The following is an 18,394-nucleotide window of genomic DNA, read 5'->3' as shown; positions in this document are numbered from 1 at the left end:
GCCCGAACGTTATTGGGGGTCTAAATTTTTTTTAGTTAATAATATTAAATTTAATAAATCAGTAGGTATAATTTTGTTTATAAATTTTTAATAAAAATAATGATTAGTGAATATTTATCAATTAATTTATTGGTAATATATGCATTTTATTATTATAACTTGTATAACAAATCAAATACAAATTTATTTTTTCAAATTATCTCTTCAAGCACAGTTAAAAAAATTTTAAAAAATTAAAAAATAACGAAAAGAAAGTTAAAAAGAGAAAAAATAAAGTAAAAAAAATTTAAAAAAAAAAGCTAAATTAGAATATCACGTGAACACTTTCGCTTAGAGATAGCAACTAAATCGGGTAGAATTGGTTTACACTCATCCCGACTTCGACCTAATACTAATTTATTATTTTATAAACCTAATTTCGACATGACATATATATGTGTGTATAACTCGTATTCAATTTTACTTGACAAAAAGTAATTTAAGAGTATAATATTCATGAAAATATTATTTTTTAATATAAATTATATTTTAATTATATATAAAATAAGTTTAAATAAATGTATTAAATAAAAAATTTATTAATATAATATATAAATTAAATTAAATATATAATAAAATATATATTCTTATATATACCTTAAAATGGAACAAAGTAAAATGCCCTAGACTCGTCTTTGACCTAACCTTGATTTTCAAAAAAAAAAATTATTCTTCCTCAATCTGATTCTAATTAAAAAACTATTTTTATTGAAATGACATATTGAAATTCATTAGATATGATTTATTTTGTCATCTCTACTTTTATTGACCTATTTATTACAAAATTTATTTTATTTAAAAAGAGAAAAAATTAAAACTTAAAAACAAAGGCAATAACCAAAAAAAGTCAAATAGGAGTGCCAAGTGAATATTTTAATTGATCATTTATTTTTTCAAATATAAATGAAAATACTAAAATAGAGGATTAAAAAAAAAAGCTAAAACTAAAAAAAATATTCTAAGCAAAAAAAATCCAAAATAATGAAGGTGCTATATAAACACCTTAATTTAAAAATGACAATAGATCAAGTCGAAATAGGTTTATGTTCACCCCAATTTTGACTTGATTTTTTTAATAATTCAACTCGGTTTTAATTTCAACTTGATATCAAGTTTTTATTTATCGGTATCCAATCTTGGCCCATTACATATATATAACCTACATTCGATTTGGTATGATGAAAAATTAATTTAATAATTTAATTTAACTTAATGTTCATAAAAATATTATTTTTTAACATAATTACATCTTAATTATGTATAAATATAATATTTTTGTTAAATTAAAGTATTAAATAATAATTTTATTAATATAATACATATATAATTAAATAAATAATAAATTTTTATATTTTATATTTACATGAGATGAAGTGGAACACCCTACATCCATTTTTCGACTGGGATCTAATTTTCAAAATGAAAAAACCTTTGACCTAATCTCAAATTTTAAAAAGACTACATCTATTGAATCGAGATAAGTTGAAATCAATTGAGTGTTAGGTTGTTTTGTCATTCTTACTTTCATTGACCTTTTTTTTATAAAATTTATTTAATTTAAAAAATGTAAAAAACTAAAAAACAAATAAATGACAAAAGAAAAGGAAGCTAAATGTGTGACACGCGAATTTATTAAATTAAGATATTAAATAATAATTTTATTAATTTAATGTAATATATATTAATATAAAATTAAATTAATATATATATATATATATATATTGAGTGGGATAGAACATTATAAAATCACTTTTAATCTAACCTCAATTTTTAAAAAAGAAAAAACATTAACGTGATTTCAAAATTTTTAAACAAATTGATACCCATAGGATATAGGTTGGTTTATCATTTTTACCTTCATTAATTTCTTTCAAAATTTATTTAATAAAAAATAAAAAGAAAAAACCAAAGAAAATAAATAAATAAATAAATAAAGACTATTAGAGTAGAGTATAAAATTAAAATAACATTTAGAAACTTAATACAGAAATATTGTAAAATATTAAAAAAAAAACTATTTGATTATATTTTATATTTTAAATAAATAATCAATTTTATTAAATTAAATAACAAGTTTTAAAGTGAAAAAATAAGTAAAATGAAAAATATTTTTATTAGTTATAATAAAAACAAATGAATTCAATAAAAATGGATAAAATAAAAAATAATCTAAAGTAATATAATCTTTACTATTAAAGAGTAAAATGAAAAAGTAAAATATTTTCATTAAGTACTTATTATTGAAACTTACACCTTTTTTTTTTTTAAATTAATTTATAGTTTCGTTTAAAAACACTAATCAGCTTTCCACATAAATTAAAACTCTTAAAACTTTAAGAATCAAACACCTAATTTATGCTTTTAATTTATAGTAGACAAACCCTTCCATAAATTAAACAGCCTCCTAATCAAAATGTCGACGCCTTTATTTGTGATCATCCGTGAGTAATAACTGAGAAGCCGGTGTGATGTTCCTAGCTCAATCTATCCATCTACTCGGAGAGATGTCCATATATAAATAAGAATAAAGTTAGTTGAATTCGTGCATCTGTATTTATTTATTTTTTTATTAAATACATATAAAATATAAAAATTATTATATCATAATTTATATTAAATCATTAAATATAAAATATTTTTAATTTTATTAAATTCATATATAATTTTTTTAATTTTAAACTTTATTTTTTCATATTATTTTTTTATTCTCATTTTATCGTATTTAAAATTATTATATTTAAAATCGAATAATTCATCAATATTTTCGCTGCTAAAAAATTACGACTACATATATAGTGAAACAGTTGCTGAAAAGCCCTGACATAACAATGAGAATAAGTACGAAGCTTTTAGAGCAATGCTACTTTGATCTACATTTATTTTTCGTCACTGTGAACGTAGAACAATAAGCACTCTTTATGACAATCTTTGATCTCTCATTGTCAAATACTTTCTAGTTTCAAAAGTCAACACTAAGGCCACAAAGTACATTTCAAGTTTCTCTGCTGCTCTTGCTTCAGTATATATCTAATCACCTTTCTCAAAAGATAACCAAATTTTTCTTCAGTTTGAAGCTCTCCCTAATGTATGGGAAGCTTTGGACTTAAAAATATGATTGCAAAAGATTATTAAAGTTTTTTGCATTTCCATCTGAATGGCACTTTCAAATCCACCCCTTGCACATTGCAGAAAACATAAAGCAGCAACATGTAAATTATACCAAGAGCCAAAGATGTGATTATGCAATTAACAACAGCAGCTATTTCATTTGGTATGCATAGTTGACACCAAAGAATCTCAAAATTAGTTAATCAAATTCCCACCAGTGATTTAGTCACTGGCTTCAGGCAGAATTTTCTGTATTGCCGTTTTCTTCCCTGGATTCTGGTACTAACCACTTATTAACTCGTGTCTGAGCTAAAATCACCTGCAGATAATATACATAATATCTGTAAGTTGGATATTATGTGAAATTTTAAACAACAAAAATCGAACATGTCAAACTGGATTACCTGTTTATCCCAGTCAGTTTTCCAGGTGATTATAATAAGTACAATAGTTTGAACAAATGTTCCTAGCAACATGCCAATCCAAACACCCTGAAAATAACAAATTGCAGAAGAAGAGGGAAAAAAAAGTCTTTTGTCAGAAGCAGTATTCGATTTCATGTCTAGGAATCCTGAAGTTTGAATATGGCTTATGCATATCTGCAATGCAGATTACTAAATGATAGATTTGCAGAGTCAATTCGTAAGATGAAAATTGCAAAAGATGAGGAAAACCACCTTGACTTCCATGTTGAGAACGTATCCAAGCACAACACCAATTGGAATGCCAATTAGATAATAGGAAGCTATGTTAACCCATGCTACGGTGCTCTGCCATCCAGCACCAACTGCAACTCCTGTTGAAAAATGTAGATCATGTAACACATTTTTCTAGGCGTAAAATAAATTTCCTGATCTTAATGTATGAATATATTCGATTAGATGTAATCTACTGTCATTAAGGCACAAAATGTTAACAGAAAACATGATCAAAGATGCTGGACGCAGAAGGACATAACAAACAAACAGATATTTACCAGAGAGCACAGGTTGAACACTGTTTAGAAGTATGGAGCAAGCCAATAGTGGAGATAAATGTGCAACTGCATTGGCCACCTGTTCGCTTTCGGTGAAGATGTATGCTAAACGTCCTCTAAGACACAAGAATAGCACAAATAACACGAATCCAATGGAAAGTGATGTAAGAGTTGTCATCACAATTGAAAACTTGGCAGCTTTGGAGCTTCCTCTTCCAAGCTCATTTGACACCCTAACACTGGAAATTTTTTAAGAAGAAAAGAAATAATATTTAACTCACAGCGAACAAAATACAAAATCCATGGTCTTGCTCAAGCTCTAAGCTGATAATACCTTGCTGCAGCCAAGAAACCGAGTGATATCATCATTTCCCATCCATTAATGTTCAGGCTGAAAAGGACAGATACATATTAGTAGAATGCAGTAGCCAATATAAGGATGGGAACAACAAAAGAAAGTGACACCTTTGAAGCCAATTGGAAAAGGATGCCAGAAAGACTTACCAAATGGCAAGAGCATCAATTGCAACCTGAGCATTTTTCAAGTTTCCAGTTAGAAGGACCAAGATTGTGTTGTACCAGAGCTCAAGACTGACCATGACAACAAAATTCTCAAATCAACATCTTCTGATGTAAGCTTTAAAAAAGGGAAAAAAAAAATGAAAAGAAAAGAGGGGAGCGGGGGTGGGGAATTTGTGAGTTACTTATTCCAAGTAAAAGTAATTCTGTAATGATCATGATGTCTGAAAAATAATAGGGAACTTAAAGCTATCAGGGTAGTTCATGCTTCAGTTTTGCCAGATTTACTAACAGAAATATCAGATTCCATCATCAACTACTAAACTTAAACATAATGAATACAATAGTTCATCAGGTCTGCAATTAAGATGACTTTAATTCAATGTACAATTGTGCATTGTAGAAACTGATTACTGTGCCCATCAAAGATTATCCAACACTACACTTTTAAGCTAATTAGCTAAGATTCTAACAACTTTTGCCGCTAAAATCCTATGCAGCTAATATGCATGGTGCGGCAAAACCATAAACTATCCTACTGGCTTAAGCCTAGCCTTGGCTGAGATTAATTCTAACCTAAAACTTCGCTATCCTAAAACATATGTGGATACCTCTTCTATTCAACATTCGGCCTTTACATCAGTACTTGTTCCACTTTGTCAATGTTTTAGTTCATATTAATCCATAAAAAGTAGACTTTCTCTGCCAATTCTTTTAGGAGACTCATAAATTGACTGAAACCTTACCAGAGCATTGCACCAGATGACAAAGATAGCTTTACTACTGGCCAGAGATCCTTGAAAGCTAACATTGAGAAACCTTTCCATGTGTCTTTACACCCTCCACATATAACAAACAAAATTTGACCTATATTTGGCAGCCAATAGGCCAAAACCGTAGATGACAATGCTCCTATGAGCCCAAATTTGAATTTCATAGTCAAAAGCCATGAAAGAAAGATATGGATTCCAATAGAGAATGCTGCCAAGTATGCAATAATCATATTCTTGCTCTGTGCTTGCAGGAACATTTGGCAGGTGAACGATATGATGAAAGAAAACACAACAAAGATAAACCAATGACCAATATATCCTGCCACTTCTGCTATTTTTTCATCCTGGCCTAAAGCTATCAGAATTGGGGTAGTGAAGATATATAAAGGAAGAAGACAGCATGCAGTCAGAAACAACACTATCCATGATCTTTGAAGGTATATCCCGAGCATATGGTATTGTTTTGCTCCAAATGCTTGACCACATAGAGTTTCCAATGCACTGGCCATACCCAGCTGGACATTCAAAAATTTGCAAACATCAATATTCGTACAAGGTTTCCATCAAGAAGTTAATCCCAATTCCAATTTGCCATTTTCGAACAATGTAAAAGTCATCAATTAGATATATAAAAAATATTATTACATGTCAAATATCCAAAGAAAATAAAAGTTTTTAGAAAGTAGTACTCATGAAACACCTCAGAGAACTATAAGACACATCATAGAGAAACACAAAATCCAGAGCATATCAAATATATCAAAGGTTTCACTTTCACCAGGACTACATCATCAGCCTTTGATATATTTGATATGCTCTGGATCAACATAAAAACCTTCATCAATACCTAAATAATACTAAAAAGGTTTTTATGCTGATGCTTAAGATTTTAAATAGAAATCAAACCGATGCTTAACATATGATGTGAACTTGATCAGCCAAGGAACCAACAACTGATCATCTCAGATTGATTTAAAAGTTAGACCTCTAGGCCTTACAACAGCCAAGCCAAAAATGTCCTCTTACTAAGATGACTACCCTTGAAAATTGAAATACGTATTGGAAGAGCACTTAAATGGGCTAGTATGTACTTTGGTGAATGATACTTCCTCTGAAACAAGCCAAAAGAAGAGAATTCTCAACTACCCTTTAGCAAAAGAAAAAATTAGAAAATTTCAACCTTTCTCACAGACAGAACCAAAGAGCTCATCTGAAATAAAGTTGATATTTGACACTGACCAAGAACACCATTATATCCCATTTCAGAAAAAAGTAAAAGAGACAAAATGGCCGAAAACCAATCATTTCTTACAAGAAGAGGAAAAAAAAAAGCAATCATTTCTGGCAACTAAACCCGGGAATCAAGACAAGGGAAAAAAGGAACTAAAAAGATAAAAAAAAAAAAATCAATCTGATCAAGCATGTACGTACCAGAACACCATTGCCGAACCTCAAAAGGACAGTTAAAGAAAGGGAATAAGCAGCAAGCTCAGTGGCACCAATATGACCAACAAAAGCTTGACTGATTACAGTAACACCAAAGGTAGAAAACCTGGTGAAAATTGCAGGACCAGCTACAACCCACATCTTCTTTGTCTCTGTCCATATCTTTTCTTTAAGTTTCACTTCTCCAACTTCAGTCTTCTCTGCTTCTGTTAGCAGCTTCTGGTTGATATCTCCTTCCATTCTTTTACAGCCAGTTTATACCCAAAGCTATTCTCTTTTTCAAGCTGCTTTGCCTATTCTTTATAGAGCATGCAGTAATCAAACGAAGCAACAGTCAATATTTAATTGCATGGAAAATTTAATCACGGCACATTATTTGATGACAAATTTTCTTCTATCTTTGTATTGGTTACCTTATTCGATTTTGCTTTGAATTTATTTACAAATACGAAAAAATTTATCATCTTACAATCACATTCACATGCACAATATATAACAAGTCTGTTAGAGTCCAAACATGATAAAGCTCTACATTTCTTGCTTCTATTTATTTTAAAAAATCGTAATTTAAATATAAAAAATTACAAATGATGAAAGTTTAAATCTTAAGTTTTTTTATCTTTTAAAATAATTGTATAAATTAATTAGATTAAATTTTGAATTTTTTTATATTTATTTTTAATATATCTTTTCCTATATTTATAAGCACATCATTTGTCTAAGAAAATCATTTTTCAGTTAGAATTTTTGCCTGAAATAATGTTTTCTTAATTTAGTAAACTCAAATTATAAAACATCTCATACCAATCAAATTCTAATCCAAATCTATTTTGACTTAAGTCAAAATTTCCTACACTAATCATGAATTGTGAATTTGAATAACATTATTAAAAAAAGTGATGAATGAACATAATTAATTATAATTAAAATAAAAGTAACTTACTAAAATAGAACTTATCAATTATTTCCTTCGTCTAAAATTATTTAGATGTAATTGACTTTTATAAAATTAAAAAAAATTGATTTTAATATATTTAATATTAAAATTTAAAGTATTAAAAAATTATTTTTTTATTTTTAATGCAAAAAATCATAAAAAATATTTTTAAAATATAAAAAATAAAAATTTTAGGTGTTAAAAAAATATAACATAATTTTAAGCTATCTAAAAAAATCAAAAAATAATGTAGAGGAAGTATTTTTATCATATTATTGTAATGATAACTAACGAGTATTTGCTCAATTCATTAAAATTCATCTTTTTTTTTATAAAAAAAATTTTAGATTCAAGTTCTGTTGATAATTATTTATTGGAATCATTTCGAATACATAACCTTAAATTAATAATCAAATATGATATATTTTATTTTTACTTAAGAGACTAAATAATTTATTTATTTTAAATTTTTTATATAAAAAAATATTATTATAACGATAATACCCTAAAGTTTTATGTATAATTATTTTTTTATAAGGTAGATAAATGAAACATTCTAATTTCTCCATATAAATTGCTAAAATATACTTGGTGGACTTTTCAAACCGAAAACGACAGTTAAATTGCCTAGTCATATTTCTCTTACATATAATTTACAGGTAAACCGAATTTAGATTCGGTAATTTTATACCTAATATGATAAGATAAGATATTTATAAAAAATATAAAATTATATTATTTAAAATTTTAATAAAAATTATATATAAATTTGATAAAAATAAAAAATAAATTTTATATTTTATATATTAATATAAATTATAATATAATTTTATATTTATATATATTTAATATAAAATAAACACAACAAATATGTATCAATTATTAAATATAATAATTAAAAATTAATTTTGTTATTAATAAACTAACAATAAAATTTTTTAAATTCACACTCGAACATGGAGAAGAAATCTTAGAGCAATCAAATACAAAATGCAACGCAAGGAAACCAGTAGAAAAACCCAATTTTGTATCTTCCTATTCACATCTAGTAACCATGATTTTCCAAATTATTATAATTAGAAACATAAAGCTGAAGAAACGAAAACCAAGAGGTCGACGGAAAATAAAGAAGAGTGGGGCTTTTCCTCCAGGCAACCGCCAGTGTTTGAGTGACAGAAGAAAACTGATCTGACCTATGAAAATTGTGTAACGAGCAGCAGATTCGAAGAAATAATTTTTAGTCATAAATTTTTTTTGTCTCGTAGCAGATAAATGTGTACATATTAGTGGTTGCCGAGGGTACCACGGCGTCGACCGAGTCTCTTTGAAACAGCTGTGGTACGAGTGGGCATTACACAACTCTCCAGAAAAAGTATTTATTAGATCCGTTTGATTAAATTTGAATTAAATTATTTAAAATTAAATTAAATTAATTATTTTATTTTATTTTTATCAATTTAATTAATTTTTTTTAATTTTAAAAGTTAAATCAATTAATTTGATTAATTTTTTAATTAATTAAATAATAAAATATATTAAATTAAATTTTATTTTTTCATATATGAAATAAATTAAATAAAATTATTCAATAAAAATATTTAAACATTAAATTATTAAGTTAAAAACTTTAATAACTTGAAATAAGATAAACAATTTCTTATATTTTTAGTTTTATATGTAAGTTTTTATAATATTTTAATTAAAATTTTAATTAATATAATTTTTGAATCAAATTAATCAAAAATTAAAATTTTTTAAAAATTATTTTCAATAATTAATCGAAATTAATTCAATGATTAATAGATTAATCAAATTAAATAAATTTAATCGACTAATTCGATTAAAACCAAATTATAATAACCTTAACAAAAAATTACCAAAAAATTTATGATATTGTCTGAGACCAATTTTATGAAAGCAACTAGGGCAAATTGGCTGATGCTGAATATAATTATTCTTATTATTTTTTTGTCAAAATAACTCAACTTCAACCTTATCTTTTTTTAAATATTATATTAAATTAAAATTTTAAAAATATATTTTAAAATTTTAAAACTCAGAATTTATAAATCTTATTTTTAAAATTTTTAATTTTATTAAAATAATAGTTAAAATTAAGTTAATTTAATAAAAAAAGAGATAATAATTTTGAGACGAAATAATTTTTAAATATGTGTCATATAAAATATAATAATTTATGTATTTATATTATGTTTTATATAAAAATTATATATTATAATCTATGTTAATATAAAAATATAAAATATATTTTTTAATTTATTAAATTTATATATAATTTTTATTAAAAATTTAATTTATGTTATTTTTATAATTTTATTTGAAATATTTTCATGTTATGGCATCTAATCATGTTAAATTTTCATAATGTCTTACTTAAAACAAATTTATTTTAATGAATTTGAATATAATTTCATTTGATTCAATTTTCAATATTGGTAATATTTTCTTATAAAAAAAAATCTTTTCCGTCGATCACTTTCATTAGCTCAGGCAGGCCGAGATGTGTTCTCTTCCTTGATTCGTTTTTCTCAGCAAAGCTTTCGAATTCAGATTCGTTACTTTTACTTTCATGGGAATTTGTGTTTCTACAAGTTTGGCAAGAGAGAAAATAAAAATGAAAGTTGATCATCATTGACCTTTCTTCTTATGAAATTGTAAAGCATAAAGGGTTAGGTGAGGAAAAGCTGATAAGACTTTTCACATGCAATGCTTACTCAAAATATTTCACATGTCATAATTCACATAAGACAATTTTCGTTTTTATAAAAAATTTTAACTTCCACGTATTTATATTAGATATGTAGGCAAATCTCAACCACAAATAGATCTTACCTACATTAAAATTAATTATTTGTATAATGTAAAACAATATCTATCAAAAATTTCTTTTTTTCCAAATATAATATGAAAAAATAAAATCTATCAATGAAAAAAATAGGGGAATAATTAAAAAAATAAAACTTAAAAAGGTAACCTAGCTAGTTCAAAACAAATTGACACATCAAGAACAAACCAGCAACAGAAGGCATGCATAGAATGTTGAAGTTGGTGCCAGGGTCACATTGCTCAATCAAGAACCTTAATAATTGTATGCACCGACAAAAACAATAAAACAAAAAACCTTCATAGTTGATGGGATCCACCCCCCATTTGAGGATGAGAATGAATGAAAAAGAAATATAAGACAAGAGTCCCATGATCGTGAAGAGCTAGAGTCCATTAATTTCCTTTTCTTCTTTTTCATGTTGCTAGAAAATTCCAAGTCCAATGGCAAACCTTTAATGATTCATGTCTTCATATAATTAAAGAGATTTAGACCAACAAAATTTTTTTAAACATTGTTAATTATCAATCATCCAACCAAATAGGCAATGGTTCAATTTCTAAACAGTTGTAACGATGACTTTTGAGGCAACTAGGCTATGGTCCACTCGTTTCAATGGCAAGCGAGTTTGAGAGTTTTAAATAGGCTATGATAACACCTGATACTTGTTTTGGTGCCATGCTTTGAGCATATCATGTTATCAAAACATCTAAATAATTTTTAAACGTGACGTTCACAGTGAGCTCAAGTGATAATGACATGATTGCACATGTAAATATCATGTCATTTTCAATGAAATATAATTTTATTTTTTAGAATAAAATACATTTATCATATTAAAAATTTTTATATAATAATAGTGTCAAATATGATATTATAATTTTATTTTTAAAAAATAAAATAATAACAAAATTTAAAGTACATATACATATTAAAATTTTTTATACAATACAAGTGCCAAATATGATGTTATCTCTTTATAAATATGTTACTTCCTTTAAATTATACACTAAATTCTTGATTATTGACTTAAGCAAGTAATGGTTAAAAACATATTTCAAGTTTGACATAATACCAAATATCTCTACTATGAATTAAGAAGTAACAAAATGACAAATTTGGTGAAATTTTGAAACAGTTTTTAAGAAGGAAATTGCCACTAATGTTTCATAAAAGTTTTTTTTTATTTAGTTATTAAAAATATTTTTTATTTTGTACGTATATGTATTTTTAAACTAATAGACTAATGGAGCTTTAATGAATGATCCATAGAATTGATCACCAACTTATAATGTGTTTTTATTATTCATGAATCAATAAAAACATAAATGAGAAAGATATCTCACCACTGGAACCCCCACATAAGGTATTTCTAAGGTATTAATCATTTAACTTAACCTATTTTTAAAAGAATAATAATGATAATTTAATCTAATCCATTAATGGTGATGATGATTGCTGATGGTTGTTCTGTACAATTAGAATCCTTCTTCTTTTAGTTATAAGAGATGGATTTGAACCTTAGATATGCTAGATTTTATCTTTTAAAAGTAATTTTATAAATTAATTGAATTAAACTTATGTTCTTTTTTTTTTTAACAAAAAGGAAGCATTCTGTATAAAGCATATGATAAATACCCTCTTGCCTTATCTCATGTTCAATTTTCCTTTTACAAAAAGTAACAATTCTTTGTTAAGCATATGATTAAATTGCCAGACGAAATACGCGATCAGATATGGAGGCCCCCCAGCTAGCTAGTTGGTATTTAATTTTTTTTTTTTTTTTGCTTTTTGGACACATATTAGGTAATGGTTTTGGTGGGTGATGTCCAAATAGGAAAGAATGATGTAGAAAGAATGGGTTGTCATTTTGAAGAATACAGAGTATTTATTAGGATACGTATTGGGTTTATTCCACTTGGGCCAAATTCTTAGTTGATTGTTTAAGCAATGAATATAAGTTCATTACGAACAATTAAATTTAAGGAACAACAAAAATCAAGTCACTTTTCTTTTTTTTTTTTTCTTTTCCTGTGGGCTTGAGCAGTGGTAACCACATCTAATAGATAAAGCCTGGTACAAGCATTATCTCATGCAGTTTGAGAATACCTGAAATCTGATACAGAGCACATTCCACTCAACTAACTCGTCCACTGATATTGCCTCATTAGCCATTTTAAGTCCTAACAGTGGAGGTAATATTAATACCATGTGTTTGCTTGTACAAAACTGAATCCAGGTTCTCTATCTAGTCTTCAAGAAGACTCTGCTCCATGACTGGTCTCCGTAGTTTCACTGTTTTCAGCAGTTTCATTGCTCTCAACAGTTTCACTGGTGTCATCACCGGCATCTGCTGCTTCTGATGACTCTCCTTGTTCAGGCTTTGCAGGCCCTGGACCAGCCGATACTTTAACCATTGATGGACGTAACAGCCTGTCTCCCAGCTTGAACCCCTTGCGAAATTCTTGAAGAATGATACCTTCTTCAAATTCTGTGGAATCCTCGCGCATAATTGCTTCATGCAGCTTTTTCAAGAGACAAAAAGCAATTTGTGAGAAAATTGTTAAAGAGTATCATTGAGTAACACACAAATATAAAAGAAGCTCCCATGAAGTTTCTCATCATCATCTACCTACCTCTTTTAGCCTAAGGAATTACAAGTAAGTTGTCATGCCACAATGAAAATCTAATATTCATATCAACACATCGTATCATTACTTTTAAACTCACTAAGTCAGCTCGAATCAATCAAGACTTGGTTTCCATTAAAAGTGTATTCAGGTCTTCACAAAACCTGAACAAACTTGATTAAATATTTGAGAAAGCTCATCCAATACTTAGCTGAATATCGAGCTAACTTGGTTCTTCACCTGCATTAAGCCAATTAACAAACCAAAATGATATCTTTCATGTAATTCAAATGTAGTATCTTTTGAAGATTTAACTTGAACATCTTAAGTAAATTTGTATTCGCTTCTATAACTATATCATATTCAGTCAAATTCTTCTCATCAATAATCAAATACAATCATGTATTTGGGATCTTGAAAACGCAATTAGTTAACAAACTGCCTCCTGAACTCAATGATGAAGAGAACAACAATATTGTAAGAGAAAATTAGAATGTCTATGAACATTCACAATTAACAAAGTGCACTTTGACTTGGAAGTATCCAATCCAATGCAACAAATTATGAAACGTCCCAACATTGAGTTATGAGGAAGCTTAAAGTAAAAGTTATCATGTCTACAAAAGGTTGGAGAGCAGAGAGTAATAACTATAAACTCACCATTGGATCAAAGGGATTTCCCACTGTTACCACAGGTTCAACACCAAGTGAGCCCAAAATCTCCATAAACTGCTTATATATGCTCTGATAGCTGTTATTTATCCTCTCTTCTCCCTCCGTCTCAACCTTAATTTGGGCTTTAGCTCGCTCAAAGTTATCCAAAACAGACAATAAATTTTCCAAAACTTCTCCTTGGGCATTTGTTACCAATGAAAGGCGCTCTCTCTCTGTCCTCTTACGAAAGTTGTCAAAGTCAGCACTAATCCTGAGAATCCGATCCTTCTCTATTGACAATTCTTCTAACAAAGAAGACATTTTCTTTTCAAGATCAACTTTCTCATCTTCAATGGATTTTAAAATGGCTTCTATGTTAGCAACTTTTGACTCATCATTACTTGCCAAAGCTTCTTTGAATGATTGAAGCAAGGATGCAATGGCTGAAGGTGTTTCTTCAACATCACTAATCTCATCTGCACCAGCATCCTCTTCAACAGCGACAGCACCATCTGAAGAGTCCTGTTACATATATCCATCAGGAAGAAAAATGCGGCCACAAATGTCTCTAACAATGCAATAAAAAAGAGCTATGCAAAGAAAAATATTACAATAAGATAGATCAATACGGAAATCCCTCAATCATTGCAGTCTTAACCTTATGCCATGCAATCCATGACCCAAACAGTTAAATCCGATTAAGATCTTGATAAATAGTCACCCAAGTTTTCACCCAAAGTTTGGTGACTATCCTTGTATTTTACCCAAATATTAAAATCAAAACCAAAACAACTGTATACAGCAGAATTCCTAACTTTTGTGGTGCTGACAAATTCATGCCATGATTGAAAATAAGAAGATAGATTATTAACATCAACTATGAGATTGTAACGATTACAACCCACTTTTATCCTACCTCACTACAGATCACTTCCAATAATCGTAAGTTAATAAGGATAATGTTGGCTCTCATTTAGCGAAAAGTATTCCAACTGAGTTACCTTAATTATGTTTTGTTCCTGCAGATGAAAAGTACTCTCAAAGACAGAAACTTTTGAGACATAAGGTAAAAGTATATAGACTCCCTACCACAAATAAGCAAGGAAATCCACAATGATGAAAAAGAGAGAAAACCAAAGACTCAAGATAAATTAACCCTTCATAACATAGCAACCTACATTTTCTAGAAATAAAGATATTGTTGCAACATGGTGATACTCATACATGGGGGACAAAATAAAAATTTTGTCATCAAAGAACTCAAAATCATAAGTATTGTTTATAGATATTCAAAGGTAACTTCAAAACAGGTGATAAATGTATCAAAATATCAATCATAACATTGTGCCACAAATCACAGGAGCCAGGTAACCTTCATCTCCAGAAAGGAGCCAACCACCACATTTGACTCTAAATTTCTATCTAACCATGTTTCAATTTCAAGATGAATGGAACTAAACCAAGCACGAAGTTGGCCATCATCAATTCAGGTAACAACATGTTCATCAACCTTACAATCATTCTCACACAGACTGACGCACTCAAAACTCAAGTCCTGACTCTGTTCTTCAACCAAGTTCTTATCAATTTCAGCTCCACCTCATCTCCAAAGCCTAACAATAAAAATTCCTAGTCCATTACTACGCTTTGCAGATTCTCCTCTTTCACTCAACACAAGTTGTTACTTCATGTGAATTGTCAAACAATTTGATGGGATTCCATTAACAATCCTGCTACATATATCCTAGTTACAAAATGTATGTATATCCGACACTGTTAATTTACACTCATATGAATAGAAAGCTATGATAGTGCAAGATACATTAAAAAGTTTCCATGCCTTAAACTAATTAGTCAATGATAAATGGAAAATGCTAAAGTGAGCGACATTTATTGTCCAACCACAAAAAAATTATTGCTCCCCACATTTGATTCACTTACAAGCTATATCATTATGTCTACTTGAACATGGTGTGAAAAAAAAAAAACAAAAAGACAGAAGATTTTCGATTAGAAAATTCCTTGATAAAGCTGAATTCTATACACTATCAAGTTACCATCTTTTTGCTCATTTCTAATATACTTTACCCTCAAATTCCAAAGCCCATGAATTTTTTTTTTTCAAATTTACAAGCAAAACTTAATCAAACATAAAAACAAGCCAAAAAATTCAAACTCAGAAAAAATGGAAACCATTGTTGGGAGAAAGTTAAAGTTACCTCAATTTGGGGTTCTTCAACAACTTGTTGGGTATCAGTAGTTCCAGTTTCACCTCCATTTGAAGCAAATGGAACCAACTTTACGAATCGAAGAGAGGGAATGGAGCTAAAGCGGAGGGGACAGGTTGTACGAGGAAGTCTTTGTTTGAAGCAGACATGAAAGGGCTTCGAAGAGTTTAAGGAAATGAGAGTTACATGTGGAGTTAGAGGAGGAGGAGATTTAAACGGCAACGTTTTAAGGAGAGTGGCCATGGGAGATGAAAGAATCTTGAGAACGCGGAGAGTTAAGGAGAGAGAGGTGGAGGCAGAGAGAACGGGTGGGTGAAAAATAGAAGAGGAAGAAGGTGGGGTTTGATTTGGACCGTTGGATGATGGTTTGGCAAGCAGATCGTAGGGTTGTTTGATGATCTATGGAGGGAAAAAGAAAAGAAACGAAACTTCTGGGAGTTTCTATGACTAATAACTTGATGCGATTAGAAGGCTATTTACTTATGCTGCTATCAGAAACCTTATCATAACAATTAGATATTATTCTGATGAGATACAAAAATATCATTAGTAATAATATTAATTATTGTAAATAAAATTAAAATTAATAGCAAAATATATATTAGAATTTAAATTGTGAAACAAAATATAACGAAAAATGTTTATTAACTTTTTTCAGTGAAAGGTAACTTTCTTGGGTTCTTAACATTTTTTTAAAAAATATAAATTTTTTTCAAAGATTTTTGTTGACATTTCCATTAATTTTGAAATTTTTTAAAAATAAATTTTAAATTTATCCAAACCAAAGTTATAATTTATTTTTTGAGATTGTTACATTAATAATCAACTATTATACTTGTATAATTAATTGTATAATTAACTATTATTTTATAATTAAATTATAATTATTAAATAATTAAATAACAAATTATAACATAATTAAACAACCAAAATCACAAACTGTAAAATTTAAATTTAGAATGTCTTCGTTATCATTAAATCAAAATATTTATCTTCAATATATATAATTTTACCAATGTATTTTTTAATTTAATTAATAAATTATCAAAAGTTATTAATAAAAGAATATTTGGTAAGAAAATAATAGTGTAAAATATTTTAGCTTTTGATATTTTTAATCAAATCATAAAATACAATGTTAGTTAAAATTTCAATGGTTAAAAATAAAGAAGAAATTTGATTAATCATCTTAAGTCTGATGATAAATTTGAATCTTATCTCATGCTTTTAGCCAACAATTATTCCGTAATCCAAAATAATTTTTTGGACAAATTTTATCTCTTTAAATTTTTTTTTCTTCAAGCCCTCATTAATCCAAATTGCATTTTTTTTATTGTGTCATATGGTCCCATGAAAATAAATAAAATAAATATGACCTGCATTTTGTTTTTAATAGAGGACAACAAATATTTTAAATTGTCAAAGGTCAATAATTTCATGAATGAAGCATGCCTTAATTCTTACTTTATTTTTGTTTTTTTATAAATGATTAGGGGTATTTTCAAATTTAATTTGCTCTGATCAATCCATTCTCCAATGATTTTAAAAATTTATTATTTTTTTACTAGCGTGATTCGCATTCAAGATTTTATTTTCAAACTATTATTATTTTATTGAAAGAAAATTAATTTTTTTTATCTTTTCAATTTAATTACTTTTGTTAAATCTCACTTTACTTTTTTTTTTTAATAAGGTTCAGCCAACAATCTTACTTCAAAAAAAAAAAAATGTTGACTAACTAGATTATTTTTACCGACTTAGGTGAAAAATTTTACAACTAACACCAATAAAATAAAAAATTAATGACAAACCATGGATTGATGTGTCATAATTGGAAGATTGTAATGGATTTGCCATCGACTAGAGGATTTGATTCATTTGAAGCTCGTGCAAGCAAAATGGATATAGAAATGATTGGAAGATTGTTATGACTTTATACACTTAACCATTTGAAAAAAAAAGAAAAAAGAATGTGAGATGCTTAAGTGCCAATTAAGGATTTTTTTTATTGTATCCATAAATTAAAATTTTAAATATTTATTTTAATCCAATCAAACCTTTAAACATTAATTATTATTTAATTAAACCTTTGGTTAGACATAAATAATTAATCATTTTTTTACAATGATTTAATTAATGAAAATAAATATTTAAAAATTTAATTAATTGTAAAAAATAAGAAGAATTTGAATGATTATTAAATTTTAATTTAGAGACGACTTTGATCCATTTGGCTAAA

General features: G+C 27.6%; 2 protein-coding genes across 2 annotated transcripts; both read right to left on the bottom strand.

Moving 5' to 3' along the window:
- Positions 1–3,253: 3,253 nt before the first annotated feature.
- On the bottom strand, positions 3,254–7,134 carry LOC111294241 (protein DETOXIFICATION 21-like). The gene is made up of 8 exons (XM_022887488.2): positions 6,847–7,134; positions 5,389–5,930; positions 4,628–4,714; positions 4,458–4,514; positions 4,124–4,362; positions 3,825–3,943; positions 3,552–3,638; positions 3,254–3,466 (listed from the first exon to the last, which is right to left on the bottom strand). Exons 1-8 carry the CDS (start codon positions 7,099–7,101, stop codon positions 3,383–3,385), a joined length of 1,470 nt encoding a protein of 489 aa, XP_022743223.1. The 5' UTR covers positions 7,102–7,134; the 3' UTR covers positions 3,254–3,382.
- A 5,489-nt stretch (positions 7,135–12,623) lies between these two features.
- Positions 12,624–16,446, bottom strand: LOC111294308 (uncharacterized). The gene is made up of 3 exons (XM_022887572.2): positions 16,147–16,446; positions 13,934–14,449; positions 12,624–13,168 (listed from the first exon to the last, which is right to left on the bottom strand). Exons 1-3 carry the CDS (start codon positions 16,396–16,398, stop codon positions 12,899–12,901), a joined length of 1,038 nt encoding a protein of 345 aa, XP_022743307.2. The 5' UTR covers positions 16,399–16,446; the 3' UTR covers positions 12,624–12,898.
- Between the last annotated feature and the right edge of the window lie 1,948 nt (positions 16,447–18,394).

The sequence above is a fragment of the Durio zibethinus genome, chromosome 14 (genome assembly GCF_047325235.1).
Source record: "Durio zibethinus cultivar Kanyao isolate XHJ-2024 chromosome 14, ASM4732523v1, whole genome shotgun sequence".
In the NCBI taxonomy this organism is placed as follows: domain Eukaryota; kingdom Viridiplantae; phylum Streptophyta; class Magnoliopsida; order Malvales; family Malvaceae; genus Durio; species Durio zibethinus.
This window is presented reverse-complemented; position numbering and strand designations above follow the sequence as displayed.

Coding starts and splice junctions, on each gene's coding strand:
- LOC111294241 (XM_022887488.2), bottom strand. CDS start 7,101: ATGGAAGGAGATATCAACCAGAAGCTGCTAACAGAAGCAGAGAAGACT. Junction 5,931..6,846: donor GGTTCGGCAATGGTGTTCTG/GTACGTACATGC, acceptor TTGAATGTCCAG/CTGGGTATGGCCAGTGCATT. Junction 3,639..3,824: donor TTCTCAACATGGAAGTCAAG/GTGGTTTTCCTC, acceptor TGTTATTTTCAG/GGTGTTTGGATTGGCATGTT.
- LOC111294308 (XM_022887572.2), bottom strand. CDS start 16,398: ATGGCCACTCTCCTTAAAACGTTGCCGTTTAAATCTCCTCCTCCTCTA. Junction 14,450..16,146: donor TTGAAGAACCCCAAATTGAG/GTAACTTTAACT, acceptor TATATGTAACAG/GACTCTTCAGATGGTGCTGT. Junction 13,169..13,933: donor GAAATCCCTTTGATCCAATG/GTGAGTTTATAG, acceptor CTCTTGAAAAAG/CTGCATGAAGCAATTATGCG.